The sequence below is a fragment of the Anas acuta genome, chromosome 24 (assembly GCF_963932015.1).
Source record: "Anas acuta chromosome 24, bAnaAcu1.1, whole genome shotgun sequence".
Taxonomy (NCBI): Eukaryota; Metazoa; Chordata; class Aves; order Anseriformes; family Anatidae; genus Anas; species Anas acuta.
The window spans coordinates 2,900,855-2,917,091 of NC_089002.1; the positions used below are offsets into that span (position 1 = coordinate 2,900,855).

Consider the following 16,237-nt stretch of genomic DNA (forward strand, 5'->3'; position numbering starts at 1 on the left):
GCGGGGGGGCAAGGTTGCAGAACTGTTGACCAACGCTGTTGACACGAGGCTTGTGCATCCGTAGTTCTCCCAAGTGACTTCTCTGATACAGAACTAGCCTGGAGTCTGACCGTGAGTACTGGACACAGTACAAATTTTTCTGTTTAGCACAGGGAAGCTCTTACTGAACACAATAAACAAGTGCTCTGCTACTTGCCTGAACCGGGGACCTTTCCCCAGTAGCACTGGTTTACAGTTTTTTTTCCATTTAGATGCGTGGGGTTTTTGTTTGTTTTGCTCTTTAGCTATCATCTAGCTGGTGGTGGAAGGGTTTTTATGGCAGCAGGAGCACCCTGGCTCTCCTTAACACAGATTTTCTGACTTCTGTTGCTTACCGGTGCTATAATTCAATCAGGACAATGAGACAAATGATTGAATAAAACAGTGTTCATCACGCTAATGAAAGCCTCAGTACCTGAAGTTCCCAGGCCTTGATAAAACAAGGTGGTTCGTGTTGATCCAGGGCAGGCAGCTGGCATCCACCTCTTGGACGCTCCCCTGTTCCAGGGCTGTGCAGTGGGGGTGGGGGGATCCAGAACCCTAATTCCTGAGTGTGCTCAGTTACAATACAGCCTCGTTAACAACAGGTACTAAAATCAGTGGGAGGTGAACTGGGGAAAAAATAAGGAAGTTCCACCTACAAAATCTAATGAGTTAAGGTTTCCTAATCTAATGCCTCAAGGTTTCCTATTTGATTTGAGTTGGTCACTTAAATTAATTCATCCTACTACAGCCGAGACATGTCTTAGATATTTAGAACTCCTTAATTGCGTGCTGATTAGTTATGTGTGCATGCATAGTTGAGCAAGAGTTCTGTGCTCATGAAATTACAAATGAGTTGCATGTTTGCTTATGTACCAGCAGTTTCTGCTGTAACACCTCTTGCTCACAGGTGTATTTATAGAACCAAGCCAATCTTTGTTTTATTTCCTTACCATACTGTTGCTATAGCTGGATTTATTTGCATCTGCATGCATAAGCAAAGCTACAACACTACCAACACCCTGCCCCTGGTTTGTTTAATAAAGCTGCAGACCTTACCATGGCTATCTGGAGAACATAAGGGCCAGCTCTAAGGTGTTACAGCAGTTGCTGTAACTGCTGTTACCTGTAACCAGGTAAAATGAATCCTCCCTAAATCCTTGACGGTGCATTTTCCGTGATTCCTATTAGCAGATCCTAGTCCTGCTGCGCGGACACACTCAAAGCAGGGACAGCTTTACGGATGGCAGGCACTGAGCTGGCAGAAGATGTGAGCAGGGCTGAGGGCTGGCAGGGTCCAGCAGGGTGAGCGGCTGGGCTGGCTCGTTAGGGCACCCCTTAGTCACTTCCTCTGTGTGCGGGATGCGCCTTCAGAGCCCCACTGGGGCATCTAAAGCCAAAGCAGAGCGTGGAGGCACTCCCTGCTTACCAGGAGGGGACGACCTTGTGTAAGCTGCCTGCGTTTACTGCTCTCACTGCAGGAAGGAGCAAACTCGGGTTTTGTGCTGTCCAGGGGCACCTGGGATGGGGTCAGACCTGCCGCAGGGAAGGAAACCGGACCCAGGCGAGCCTCAGGCACCTGCAGGTCTCAGAATGGTTCCTGTACCTCCTTGCCGCGGTCACCTGGATGGAGGTGGAGCTCAGCCAGCCTTCATCTGCTGGGAAACCAAGCCGAGAGCTTGGAGAAAATCACAATCACCTCCTCGCTCTCCGGTGGATTTAACACCCCGTGGTTGTTCTTCACAAGCCTGGTGCTGTCCCTGTCCATCTGGAGAGCACATCCCTCCTGTCTGACGAGGCGCTGTGGCTTGTCCTCCGCATCAAACGTGACCCCGGATTCCCCGGCTCGGCGAGCCCTTACTCATCCGAGCCGTGATCTCACGAGACCCCCTCCGAGCCCCATGACGGCATTTGGCGGCGCGTGCCGGGGGATGGCTGCTGCGCCAGGCCCAGGCACGAGAGGTGAGAGCGGGTGAGCTCGAGGCTCTGCACCTTGGCCAGAGGTGTGTCCGCCGTGGGGCTCGCTGCTCCCCGCGCCGATAGGAGCGTCCAGAAATACCTGCACACGGCCGAGGCGTGTCTGGAAACCTGATGCCTCATCGCAGCCGATGTGGAGGCGGAGGGAGGAGGGCCGAAAGACATGTCCCTTCACGCTCACATCAGCTGAACACGGAGAAGGAAACTCGCTAGAGTCCTTTTTTACCCGCACCGAAGGCCTTGGTGTCCCTGTCTCACCCCAGAAGCCTCGCTGTATTCCAGTACTCTGGGGGGGTGGCAGTCCCGCACCCGCCGGGCGATGAACATCGCAAGGAGACGAGGCTTTTACAGACAGGAACTCAACAAAACCGTCTGGGAGCTGCCCAGGAGATACACGTCCCTCCACCCGGTGGGGTCCGGGGCCTACGGCTCCGTCTGGTGAGTGGGGAGCAGCGAGGGGCGCGCAGGGGGTGCTCGGAGCATCCCTCGGGGGGGGAGCGAGGAGGTGCCGAGAGGCACCCCTCCATTACGAAGGGCATTTGCATGCGTGATGCAGGTGGTTTGTCTGGACGAAAATGGACCTGCTTCCTCCTGCGGTTGCCCCAGGTGGGCAGCGGGGAGAGGTCTGAAGCCGAGCTCACCTCTGCAGCTTCCATTCAGAGGTGGGGGGAGCGGGACGGGGACGCTCGCCCAGCAGCTGGAGCAGGTAGGCAGGGCTGCCAGGCTGGGTATGACCTCGGGTCAGGGAGCTCCTCGGCTCGCCTTGGTCTTGAGCTTGGATTAAGGGAGGATTTCTGTCCAGCAGAAAGGGAAAAACAACAAAAATCTAGGTCTCCGAAAGCAGTTTGTAAAGGGTAAAAGAGTTGGGTGCTGGAACAAAGCACCAAGCCTCCGGGGACACGGGTGGCTGTGGCGGTTCAAGACAGCTGATTTTGGTCTGCCCAGGGAAAAGCAGCTGGGTGGTACAGCCCCCAGTTCTGCTTCCAGTTTGAGCTCATAAAACAGAAAGCGTTGTAAAACAGGATCAGTAACAGCCTGGGATTTCCTTCCTGGCCGATAGCAGTCCTCATCCTACAAGAGAGCAGCGCGAGCTACTGCTAATTACGTGGGCAAAGGTGCCGATAGTGAAAGCAAGCAGAAGTCGGATCTTGCTTTGTGCTGGTGAATTGGAGGAGACTGATGACTTTTAGAAAGGTTGAACTTGAAGCAGCCCATTGATAGCATCTGAATGCAGCCTTTGTTGCATAACATGATGAGTTTTAAAACAAAAAAAAAAAAACAAAACAGGAGGTGTGTCCCCTCTCCTGGGCGTTGGGCAAAGTGCCTCTCCTGGGAGGAATCCCAAAACCCTGGGGCCTAAGTTCTGGCTTTGTCCCCTGGCTGCCTATTTCACAGCACACAGAGGCACCAGATGTTTCCTTCCCCACTTTGCTGTTCGTGTGCAAGGTGGGCTTCTGAGACACTTAAATGAGTCCAGCAAACTCCAGCAGCAAGACTGAACTTGAAGTTTTTTATATTTGCATTGTGTTTTCTGGTCTTTATAATAAAGTAAAGCAGGAAGACTAAAAGAAAATAAAAATGGGTGAGTCATAGGGAAAAAAAGGAAGACAAATCCCTCCAAATCCTTGACCACTAGGAAAAGAAAAAGAAAGGAGAGAAAACCAGCAGTAAGACAAATCTTTTACTGGATCCTGTGTAGACCTCAGCTGCTCTAATGAATCTCGGGGAGGGATGGATGTGTTAAAACAGACCCAGGGTAGAGGGGGGCATTATTATGGCACGGACACTGCTGGGCAGCGTGGGATTGGTGTTGATTCATGTACAAAGAAGCATGTGGAGTTAGGATTTGCTGTCCTCTGCTGGGAATTGCTGGGAAGCTTTTCTAGCACAGCATTTTTGGGGCAGCCAGCTTCTGCACGTCCTTGAGCTAATTCAGGAAACCCAGCAAATGCTCGTTTCTTCCCTCGTTAATTCTGCTGAAACCCATAGCGATTTTGTAATTGTGGGAGGAGTTTTTTGCCATCCCCAACGCTGCTCTTCCCAGCCAAGGTGGGGACCTGGTTCTGCCCGTCCGTGGCCGTGGGCACGGTGTGCTGCGCCCCGGGTCCCAGGGATGCGGCGGTGTCACCGTCACCTGCAGGCCTGTGCGGGACCTCGCCCCCAGGTTGGCCTTGGCGTCATCCTGCACTTCCAGCTACTCATTAAACCGATGCTGGGAAGCACGCTGTGGGCTCACCCCGGCTGTGTCAGCTGAATTAACTCTTAGCTCTGCCTGGTGGCGAGGGTGAAAGTAACGCTGCCTACACGGGGCAGGCTGAAGCTACCGCACGCACGCTGTCCTGCGTTGAGTGGTGGGGTTGGATACGTGCTCTGTAGGGCAGATTTTGGGGCAGCAGGTCAGAATGTGCGCTCTGAGGTTAGGAAAAGCGCCTCGGATCTGCAGAAGGTGTTTGACCGTGAGGTCTCAGTCCTTTCCTCTTAATTTGCTTGCTCCTTGGAGAATTTTAACACTGTGTTGCCATTTCTGCCAACGCCTGCTGATGTCCTAATGACAATGAGACAATCTCCCCCTTCCTCTCAAGATATCCTATGTGATCTTCAGCGCCGAAGCTGCCTGGCGTAGCTGTTCCAGCACTTCCTTTGCTTTTTCCAGCTGAATAGACTGACAAAATCACAGTCATAGTGAAGCCCTCAGAGGATGTGTCTGCTCTCATTGCCAATAACTGAGAGCAGCTGGAAGGGACCTTAGTGGCCATGAGATTGCCTTATGGTACCAGAGATGATGTCTCTGCTCGCTAGATGAGAGCTGTTGATAAGCTGAACTGCTGGAGGCCACACCACAACTGATTACTTGGGGCTGACAATCAGAGAAAGCTGCTCAACAGACTGCCAAGGTTTGCACCAAGGAATAATAACCCTTCCTTGGCATTAAACCGAAGGGGAAACCAGGCTGAGCAGGGTATTTCCACCTCTCCTATTGCATGTCTGCCCTAAACCCAGCAGAATGCACCATTTGACTGCATTATTATGTGGTGTTTTCTGGATTATGCCACTCAGAAAGCCTTGCCTCTGAGCGATGGCCTGGAGGTCACGGTAGTGTCATCTCTGCTTATGGTACCGGCCCTTTCTAGGCTCAGGTCCTCACAGTGCCTGGAAGGAGCCGTGGATGGAGCCTGGCGGTCTGGGACCATGGTGGGGGTGAATTGAGCATCTCTTCAGGGGAAAAAACAAAAAAACAAAACAAAGCAAAACAAAACAAAACAAACAAACAAACAAAAAAAACAAAAAACAGGAGAGAGGTGTGCGCGAAGCTGGAGGGTGCCAGCATTCGTGTGGGCTTGGTTATGCTGTGCCACTAAAAACCGTGGAACTGAGCATGCCAAGTTATGACCCTTCAGTGTCCCCGTGGAAGAAGGAATTACAAAACTGCTCTGGAAAGCCCACAGTGAGGTTTGGCACAGAAAGCCCTTTCTTCATCTGGTTGTCTCTTGGAGGGCTCGAGGAGAGGCTGAGGCACCAAGGTGTAATGAGGTGTGCTGGCACCTCTGTGTCCCTGGAAAACACCACCAAGAATCCTGAAGACAGCCTGAGGATGTTCCTCCCTCCTTCTTATCTGGTGAAATCCGGATCCTGCCTTGCAATCTGATTACAGAACCTCCAAAAGAAGAGCGTGTGTCACAGGATCACCCAACCCAGCTGCAGACAGTAAATGTGATCAGAGAATAACGTCATCTCTCCTGCTATGGCTCTCGCACCGTGTTTCCATGAGCTCAGGAGCAGAATCTCATTTTCAGCCAGACCTGCTTTTATACGGAAGCATATGTAGAGCATCAGAGATCTTTAGTGCTGGGGAATTAATTCTAGTAGCCTGCATTTTTAGCATGTGACAGCCTGCTTTTGCTCCAGAAAACAGTGAGGAAGGCTGACGTACCTTTAACAGAAACTTCCAAGCAGATGGCAAAGAGGAAATTGCTTTATTCCCTTATCTCCAGGACTTAGTAAAGGAGAAGGCAGAACTAGAAGCGATCCTGACCTTTAACTATTTGCGTTTCCTTCTTCCCACTGCTCTGTCAGCTCCAGCTCATTGCTGCAGGTTAGAGGAAATGTTAATGGGAGTAAAGACTGGCCACTAATGCTTTGCTTGGTATCCTGCGTAGTCCTCCAAAAAGCATGGGCTGTGGTCTGCAAACCCAAGTCATACGGTGGAAAAATCTGTGCAGAGAGCTCTGCTGAGTTCCTCTGCCAGCACAGAAAGATCAAGGGGCCTTTTTTTTTTTTTTTTTTTTGCTGTTTTTCTCTGAGGTCCGGAATTAGCTCTTTGCTAGAAGGGAACTTGTTAAAACACACATTTGTTAAGACACGTTTGCATAGCCAGAACTGTTTTTATTCGTCTGCTGCAGTTCAGCCATAGACAAGAAGACGGGAGAAAAAGTGGCCATCAAGAAGCTATGCCGCCCCTTCCAGTCGGAGATCTTCGCCAAGAGAGCGTACAGAGAGCTCATGCTGCTGAAGCATATGCAACATGAGAACGTAAGTAGCTGTTTTTCTTCCTGCAAGGGAAGCTTTCTTCTTTTTTTGCCACTTGGGAGCAAGCCTTCTGTGGTGGCAGCACCTTCGTTTTGATTGAGACATCTCAAAAGTTGGCATGTGCCGGCAATCTCAGGGTTTAACTGCTGCTTGCCTACTGTGCCCAGTTGGCACCAGGCTTGAGCAGATGTGTAATGGGTGCTCCTGAGTATTAGTAAGAAGAGAAGTAGCTGCACAGCATAGCAAAGAATCCTCAGATTCCTCACGTAGAGCTCTCAGTGCTCACAGACGTGCATGTGCCGGTGCAGAGCTGCTACCTGCGTCCCACGTGCACAGCAAATGCTTTCCAGGCTTAAATTTGGACTTCTCTTTTCCACCAGGTCATTGGGCTGCTTGATGTCTTCACCTCTGCTCCTTCCTACCACGGATTCCAGGACTTGTAAGTGTGCAGTTTGTGTTGGCTCTGTCTAGACACGATCACTGCCCTAGACACCTGCAGGCTTAGCAGCAGAGTAGCGTATTGTGTTGAGGTGCAGTTCCACAAACCAATTTGAAAAGGGACAGACTAAAGCCAGACATCCCCAAGTAACAAGGAGAATCAGAACAAAGGTCAGTTCTTATGGCTAAAACCCTACATAAATAGATCCCATGCCATGTTCACAGCTGGGAATGCCCCACAGACAGACACAGGTAACTGAGGCATCACATTCCACGGTGTATCACATGTGGCATGATCCGTGCTAATGCTCTGGCTGCATGACTGCTAACTAAGAGGCTGGAGTCAGGATGGGAGAAGCATTGCTCATCAGTCCCTGGGATAATTAAACTGAGAATTTCCAGTTTTGTTTTTTTTTTTTTTTTCACCTTGATTCTGGATGCGTTTTTTGTTTGTGTAGTAGTTTTTTTTTGTTGTTGTTCCATTTCCCTCAGTGTTGATGGTCAGGTTGGATGAGTCCTTAAGTTGTTTTCACTTCCCCATCCTTGGGCACTAGCAGCGTGCATCTGGGTTTGGATTTGCAGCTGATGGCTGGATATTTAGCAGCCTGCACAAAATTTGTCTGACATTTCTCGGAGCAGTTCCTGCTGGAGGACTGGAAACCAATTAGCAGCCTCAGCAGGCAGGCCAAAGGCTGAGGGAACCTTGATGTTGTCTTCCAAGGCACGGCCGAAGAATATTATAAAGATAAATTTGGTAGCCAACGCAGCAGTTTTGTGAGACTCTTTAAAGCTGAACAAGATGTTTCAGCTACCAGATGGTGTAAGGCCATCTAGAACTGAACAGCTAAAGTCTGAACAATCCTGAATTAGTTTACTTTAGGTTTGCAAGATCCTTGTTTTTATTTGACGTCAGGTATCTGATTTGAGGGAAGGAGAGCAATTTTCAGAGCAGGTGGAAATCCTAGCATCACTACAGGCTATGCTGGTTAGCTAGGACCATAGTCCCAACTGCTCCTGTCAGATGCAGCCACAGGAAACAGACAAGTGAGAACAAGGCTAGCCAGGTTCCCTGTGTTTTTTCTTCTAGACTTAGGGCCTTGTCTTACTGCCTTTTAGCTACCTGGTGATGCCATACATGCGGACAGATTTACAAAAGATCATGGGACATGAATTCAGTGATGAAAAGATCCAGTACCTGGTCTACCAAATGCTGAAAGGGTTGAAGGTAGGTGGGTCTGGAGAAATGACAACAAGGCTGGGGCATCAGCAGATTCAGTGACTCACTGCAGCTCCTCTACGAGTAGATCTTGCTCTGTGTCAACTCTGGGCTGACCATAATAACCCCCCCACTTCCAGCACTGTCTTGGAAGACTTGGGGGTTTTATTGCGTGCACTGACAACAGGTAATTGCTATTGAACTACTCCTGTTCCAGCACACATCAATCAGAATTACTGTTCTTTCACACTAGTCAATCAGGTATTGAAACTGCAGCAGTTAAAGCTTATGATGGTTTCTCCGTGACAGCGGCTGCGTCACTGACTTGCCAAAACCCTTAGCAAAGCTCTGCACAGAAAGTCAGGGGCTGGGAGCAAACGGGATTCTGCTGAATTTCCCACATAGGCCCTCAGTGGAGAAGAGGGAGGGGATGATTTTGTGTTCAGTACAATGAGGAATGTGCTTGTTTTTAAGGGCCTCTGAGAGAACAGAAAGTAGTCACTTCAAACCCTGAAACGCAGGGATAGTATCTTAATAGTACTACCCTCTGTAATACCCTTCCCCTAAAGTCAGAGCAGTTTAAAGGCACTAATGAATTCACCCTAATAACACCTTTCCCCAGATCACTGTTACCTTGAGTTTAAATAAAGGGGGGAAACAATATACAAAAGGCTTAACTGGTGTGATAAAAGTCGCAAAGTCAGTTTTTGCAACTCTAATCTGATTTCCAATTTTGTTTTAATGATTTTTTTTTTCACATGGATTATCACTCAGTAAAGAAGTTTTCTTGTTATCTACTGAACATGTTCCTATCTGCAATCTTGATGTTTTTGTTTTGATAGTTCAAGCTATTAGTTTACTTGCTGTAAGGAACTATTGCCCCATATCTCCTCTTCTTCTCTGTGCCTCTTCTTTATAGTAGCAATATAACTGCAAATACTGTCAGAAATTCACTGTGGGTTTCAGATCACTGCCAGGTGGCCTTCTCCTGCCAGCCATTGTTCCTCCCATGATTGTAGGTTTTATTTGGGGTCATGCACTGGGGGCCAGGGACTTGCAGCAGGTTCCAGGGTTGTGCTCTCAACAAGTCCTTGTTTGTAGCTCTCATTTCTCTGTGGGAGAAAAGAAAATCTTATCTGCTGTTGATCACATTGTGGCTCCTCTTTTTATTGCAGTATATTCATTCTGCCGGAATCATCCACAGGGTAAGTTCGTGTGCACTGTTATTCTGATTTTGTCTGTTTAGGAGAAACTCAGCTTGGTCATAAAGCTAACAAATTCCTGCACATCGCTGCATTAATAGCCTCATCGGCTCTAAGTTCTCTCTAGCGTCCTCCCTCTTTTTCCCTCCTGTGCCCTGTGCTTGTTCGTATTTGCTCTCAGCTGTGCAGCATTTTGAGGAAATGCTGTATTTTCTGATGAGCTGTGAAGCATTTTATGGTTTTTGAATGAAAACTGCTTCAGGAAAAAGCAGAAAAAAGTCTCTTTAATATAAACCTGTACAGTAGGCACGTTGTCTTTGCTGTGTTGATATTGGACTCGGGATGTTATGGGAAGCTATCCAAAGTGAACTGAGGTTTGACTAAGGCTCGTGTTGACGAGTTGCAAATCAAAACATCGGCATTATTCTGCTCTTGTCTGTTTTAGGACCTGAAGCCAGGCAACCTGGCTGTGAACGAAGACTGCCAGCTAAAGGTAGGTAAAAAAGCAGCGCGTTGTAGCATGTAGCATATCAGATTGCTGGGGAACTGCTCTGCGAGCAGGAGTCCTGGCATTTGGGCGTCATCATGTTTCCTCTTGCATCCTGAGGCTTGATTCAGGGTACCTCATTACACAGTGGTTGCAGTCAGTGGGAAATACTCACCTGCTTATGCAACTTGCTGAATCAGGGCCCAAGACTTGGAATGAACATCCTGTCACTGTAATTCCAGCTGCATTGAAGTTCATAATGACTTCCTAAATAAATTCAATACTTCTGAGCAACACTTGTGTTAGGTGAACGATCCCTGAAGGATAGCTGGATACAACCACACTTACCCCTTGGTTCCCATGGACTAGGACCTGAAACGTGGTGGCTGTGATTCTAGACAAAATTATTTTCAGTATTGCTCTGAAGGGACTGCTTACAGCTCACTGGTGTGATGGTCTAGCATGTGTTTTCTGTAATGTATATTACAGGGAGTGGCTCCGTTGCCTGTAAAGGTTGGGTCAAGCCATGTTCATCTCCAGTACTGAGGGAGAGGTCATCTCCTGTCAGCTGCAGGGTGTTTTTATAGGAAACGGTGAGTCGTAATGGCCTGCGAGCATGCCTTGGCCTCAGGTTCTAGAAGCCTAAACTCTATGAGATTCTTAAATTGACGTAAGCTACAAGAAAGGAAGTGACCTTCCCGGTAGCACACGACAGAGATCCTTTCCGCAGGGTCTCCCCAGGACAACTGGTTTTGCAGCTGGCTTGCAATTTACAGTGGAATTAAGACAAACCTGTTAGTTCTTTGAACCATCCCACGAGTGGTTTTGGTGTAGTTAGAACTTCATTATTATCTGATTGGATCTGCTTCATTTATTCTTAGAAGCAGATCCTCAGTTGCCTGTAGGATTCCTTTTTTTTTTTTTTTTTTCTTTCCTGCCCTTCCTTCTTTCTCTTGCTTTGGTGAACTGCAGATCTTGGACTTTGGTTTGGCAAGACACGCTGATGCTGAGATGACCGGCTATGTGGTTACACGCTGGTACAGAGCTCCAGAAGTCATTCTGAACTGGATGCATTACAACCAGACAGGTGAGTTGCATTGCTTCAGCTGTGTGACTGTCTTGTGACAAATCCCAAGATCCCTCTGTCATGCCCATGTCAAATCTCACATAATCCACCAGAATGTTTTTGCTCTTTATCATCAGTGTCCCCTGGAGCACTGCTCTGCTCCAGTCATACAGTCCCAGCTGCACAACTCCCAAAGTTATTGCCTGTGGGAAATGATGAAAGCCAAGATTTTAGCAGCATAGAAAAGGCAGGGGAGGGTGGAAAATGGGAGTGAAATTGAAATCAGTGACTGTTGAGAACTGAAAAAGCAGGCAACGGCTCCTGTAATCCTTTCTTCCTAAAAGCTGTCATTCTCTTTTTGCTTTTCTCTCTCTCTTTCTCCCCAAACAGTGGATATCTGGTCTATCGGTTGCATCATGGCAGAAATGCTGACTGGGAAAACGCTGTTTAAAGGAAAAGATTGTATCCTTTCAAACTGAACCTTTTCCCTTCGGGGCAATGATTCTTGGCATGTGTGAAAGGCCTTTTATGAATGAGGCTACTGAGGGAAATCAGTGGTGGTCTGGTTTACTAAGAGGTAATCACAGGGGACCAGTGGGGTCTTTTTGGTGAGGAAAACAGAGATGAGATAGGAGGGGAGGGGGCAGAGCCACCCTTAGAAATACACCGCTGTGCTGGCCACGTACACCGTACATCAGCAGCCTAAACTGCTGATTCCCACAGCCTCATGCCCAAGCCCTTGCATATCCCTCAAACCTGTGGGCATAGGCTTTGGCAGAATTGTGCCAGAACTCCGTGTTGATGAAAACTGCATCCCAGGAAAAGAGCTCTTTTTGCCAGTGTAATGAGTCTTTGCCTGTGTGGCTTTGCTGGGTTTGTGTCACAACCTGCTCAAAGCTGTCACTGGTCCTGGGATGCTCCTGCACGCAGTCTGCAGTCTGAGCTGCTGGGTAGAGTCCAGGGCTTGTTCCTAGAGGTTAGATAATCTTTAACACAGCCTGCCAGACCTGGATCAGCTGACTCAGATCCTGAAAGTAACGGGGCATCCAGGAGAAGACTTCGTGGAGAAACTGGAGGACAAAGCGGTAAGCACGTTCAGTGTGGCTGTTCATGTCTCGCTGCCAGAGGCGGGGAGAGGAGCTGCTTTTATAGCAGGCACGTGAACAGGAAAGACAGCAATCTCTCCTCCTGACAGCAATGATGTTTCTTAGCGATGCATCTGATGTATTTGACTTTAGTGCTTTGCATTAAGAACTGGTACGGGTTGTAGGGGCTGGGCATTAGGGCTCCTAAGTGAGGTGCCTAACGCACCAGCAAACTGCATCCCTCCTCTGTTCTCCAGCTTGGCTGCTCTTAAAGCATGAATACTTCTGTATCTCAGTTGATAAAATTTTGTTCCTCACAAACTGGTCACTGAAATGATGTCTGAGATAATTTGCTGTTCTCTTCTTCTAAGTAATGAGCCCCAAGAGCTCTATTTTACCACCCATTTACTCACACGTGTCCAGTTGCAGTAAATGCATGTGCTGTGCTTTCCTTTCCCTTTCAGGCTAAGAGTTATATCAAGTCCCTTCCCAAAATGCCCAAGAAGGATTTATCTGTGCTTTTCCCCAAAGCCAATCCCCAAGGTAAGTAATCTTGAGCATTTCTCACAAGTTTCCACAGCTGGAAATGAGCTGGACTGACTGCCGTAGCTGCAGTTTAGTTGCTCCTCTTTCTCAAAACTTCTTACTACTTCCTCCCTTGCAGGTTGTATGCCCACAGGAGGCTGCCCTCCCCAGGGCAAATATGTATGAATTAAAAGCAGAACAATTTTTTATTGGCACTGCAGTGTCAGTGGTCTGTTACTGGCCACCTACTTGTTCGGATTTGGCTTTTAATTTTAAAAGGACACTGTCTGTAGCATACAACTTGTAAGGAAGAGGTGAACTTCAGACTCTTGTATTAACAAGCCAGAAGAGTGTGCTGTCTTAACAAACTTGATGTCTAGGTTGCAGGATGCAAATTGGAGGATTAGACCAGTTGTGTGTAATTGTATTCAACTACACCTTCCGCTGCTCTTGGTACAAGAGTTGAGATGAATTTTGGCTGATACTGGCTTTAAGAGCTCATTGCTTGTAGCAAAGTAGATGATATTATGATTAGGAATATCTGAATGAGGTTGAATGAGGCTCCTTTTTTTTTTTTTTTTTTTTCTTTTCCCTATCCCCACATCCAAGGCACTGCAGGTTTTGATAAAGTGCTGAGAGAGCCCCAAAGTCCACTCAAGTAAAATTTCTTCCTGGGGGAATTGCACAGTTCAGATCACAGCTGCCTGTTGAACACCTGTACCTTTTGGTACTTGACAGGTAGCTGGAACATGAAGTTTTCACTGTAAAAATTGATCTACAAGTAGCTCTTTCCCCAAGTAGATTACAAATGAGAGTAAAACTCTTCTAAAAGGTGTGAAGAAGAAAGCGTCAAGCTATTAAAACCAAGTCAGAATGGGGCTAACAGGCAGTCAGTATCTGAGTCTCCTACCTTCCTGTTTACCAGGGATGTATAGATTTCTATATAGATTACTCATGCTAAGGCTATATTGAGTTGCATGTGTCAGAGTGAAAGCAAGTGACTGAAAAATATCTTGAAATTAGTGGCTTGCTGTTTACGTTCTTGCAGCTCCATCCATGCAGCAAGGCCTATCCAAGACTAATTCGTTACTTCCATACAATTTACCCCTACACTTCTGTTAGTAAGTTACCCGAGGCTGCTGTTTGGCAGATTTTGCATCACCACAGACAGGAGCTCCATGCTGCCTAGGCCAGGTTGAGGAATCTGTTTCATTTTCAGGTCTGGAAATGTGTTACTGGAAACACTGGTCCTATCACTTTCAGGGCTTGTGCTCAGGATGCCTGTTCTATTGCATGCACTTAGCCATGTTTCTGTCTCCTCCTACAGCAGTGGACCTGCTTGACAAGATGTTGCAGCTGGACGTGGAAAAGCGCCTTACGGCCACAGAGGCATTGGCCCACCCGTATTTCGAACAGTTCCGAGACATTGAGGAGGAGACAGAAGCACAACAGTCCTATGATGATTCTCTGGAACATGAAAAGCTTTCGATAGAGGAGTGGAAAAGTAAGAAGTTTTTCTTTGAAGTCATGCCCCTGTCTAGCATGGGACTTTCCTGCCTCTTGCTCTGTTTCCTGTGAGCATGCTGAGTAAGGCTGGCTTAGCTGCGACTGCCCATTAATGCCTCGATGCTGGCATGCATCTTCCTTTCCTTGCTGCTGCTTTTATGTATTCAGCAAAGATCCCTTCTGCCTCTCTCTTCACTCCTTTTTTGCCTCTCTGCTTTGTCTGACTCCCTCTCTCAGCTTGTACCTGCCGTATCTTTTCAGATGAATGCTCCCTCTCTGCACATGTAATGGTCAAAGTTTCATTTGTGTCCTCTACAATCAGACATGCTAGTGATAATCAATTATTTTGTTCTGTTTTTCAAGAGCATATTTACAAGGAGATCTTGTCCTTCAGTCCCATTGCACGGAAGGACTCAAAGAAGCGGAGTGGGATGTCGTTGTAGCAACTGGTGCAGCTGCGACTGGGTTTCACTTCTTGTGCTGGGTGACAGATCAGATTTATTCCACGCTACCTCGCTCATAGCCATTGTTTGGCCTGTGGGACTTCTGTGTGTGTAAACACGAAGATGACACCACACTGTGGGCATTGGACTTTGTACTACTGAAGGGGGAAGCACCCCCAGTTTTCAACACTAAAGATAAATATACGTTCATTGAAGCTTTGTGGGTGATTTTACCTCGTGTTTTTTCTTCCCTATATTCCTCCAGCTGAGAAAGCAGGGCTTACGTTGCTCCTTTCTCATTATTCTTTCCAAGGACAAGTTTTAGCACTTTAAGAAAACAGTAAACTTGCCTGGGAAGTGAGTCCAAAGCAAAATAGTAAATTGGGAAATTCAGCATAACAAGACTTTATCCAGTCTAACTTTGAACCCGTTCCCTTTCCCTGAGCAGTCAAACAGCATCTGGCACAGTGAGGTTGCTGAGGTGCTGTAGGCTCCCAGGACACCATGGGAACCCAGTTGTTTGTGGACTCAGCCTCCCTTCGGAGCAGCTCTCAAACTTCTAACCTTGTCATCCTCCTATCTGCAAAACTCCCAGCTAGGGTGCTGCCTCCCTTGGACAGCTGCTAGCTCCTCCTTTTTGCTCTGCTTCTCTCATTCTCATGGTTTTGATCCGTGCTGTGTCCTCCTTAGTGCTATCTGCAAACAACCGGGGAATTCAAGGCCGCTTTGCCACGTTCACAGACCCAGTATCCCAAGGAGCTGGGTATCACCAAGCAGTCCTGCTGGCCTCACACGGGCCTCTGCCTTTATGCTCAGCCTGGTTTCCTCAACGGTTCTGTCTCAGCGGGGTTATCTCTCACTGAGCACCCTTTCCCTGGAGCTACCCTGCCTGCCGCAGGCTGCCTTTATCACTCAGCAGGTCGGGTATTTGGTTACACAGTCCAGTGATGTGACCCCTCAATGTTCTCATTCCCCCTACTCTGAGGGATCAGGTCAACCTGGGATCTTTTGCTCCAGTCTTCTAAAAGAGCTGTTCACCCCCTTACCATGAAGAGACGTTCAAACTGATCATTTGGGAAATGTCTGAAGTCTTGTCAATCCTAAGGCTCAGATCCCTGAGTAAGGATCAAAAAATGTATATACAGGAGAAAAAGGCATAAAAATGCATTGCTTGAACAATGTAGCATTAGCAGAAAGGAAAACACAAATCAGTGGGCACAAAAATAATTTCAGATACCTTAGTTTTGGAGTATCAGATTAGATCCTTCAGTCAGCATCCTTAGAAATTGCATCTCAGAAAATCTTTTTCTGCTATTGTGCAAAAGCTGCTGCAGGCTAAATGGAATCCTTGTAAATAAGAGCTTCACAAATTCCCTTTACTGTACTTCCTTTGGTGAGGCTTTCTTTCTCATTTATATATGCAAACTTTAATTCATTCGCTTTAGTGAGAAATTCTTGGTGGCTTCAAGAAATTGCCGCCTCTGAGACGCTCACCTGGAAATTTTTGATGCGTGTGTGTCAATATTTCCCAATCCACCAAATACACAGGTGTTTGATATGAACGTTATTATCATTAGAAGAGGAAAAATATGAAAAACAATTCCCAGAACAAAATAAGCAAATGGGATCTGAAAGTGACTTCAGGCTTGCTACAGCTCTGTAGGTTCTTGCCTTGGTGCCTGCTCTCTAAATGCTGAATGCTAAATGCTTTTTTATAAAGAAATCAAGTGTAATTTATTGCTGG

General features: G+C 47.5%; 1 protein-coding gene across 1 annotated transcript; it reads left to right on the forward strand.

The window, feature by feature from the left end:
• Positions 1-36: 36 nt before the first annotated feature.
• MAPK13 (mitogen-activated protein kinase 13) lies at positions 37-14,713 on the forward strand. The gene is made up of 12 exons (XM_068660344.1): positions 37-2,436; positions 6,399-6,528; positions 6,906-6,964; positions 8,080-8,188; positions 9,355-9,384; positions 9,827-9,874; positions 10,841-10,955; positions 11,325-11,396; positions 11,940-12,019; positions 12,484-12,562; positions 13,872-14,048; positions 14,414-14,713. The coding sequence occupies exons 1-12, from the start codon at positions 2,318-2,320 to the stop codon at positions 14,491-14,493; spliced, it is 1,098 nt and encodes a 365-aa protein (XP_068516445.1). The 5' UTR covers positions 37-2,317; the 3' UTR covers positions 14,494-14,713.
• Positions 14,714-16,237: the final 1,524 nt, after the last annotated feature.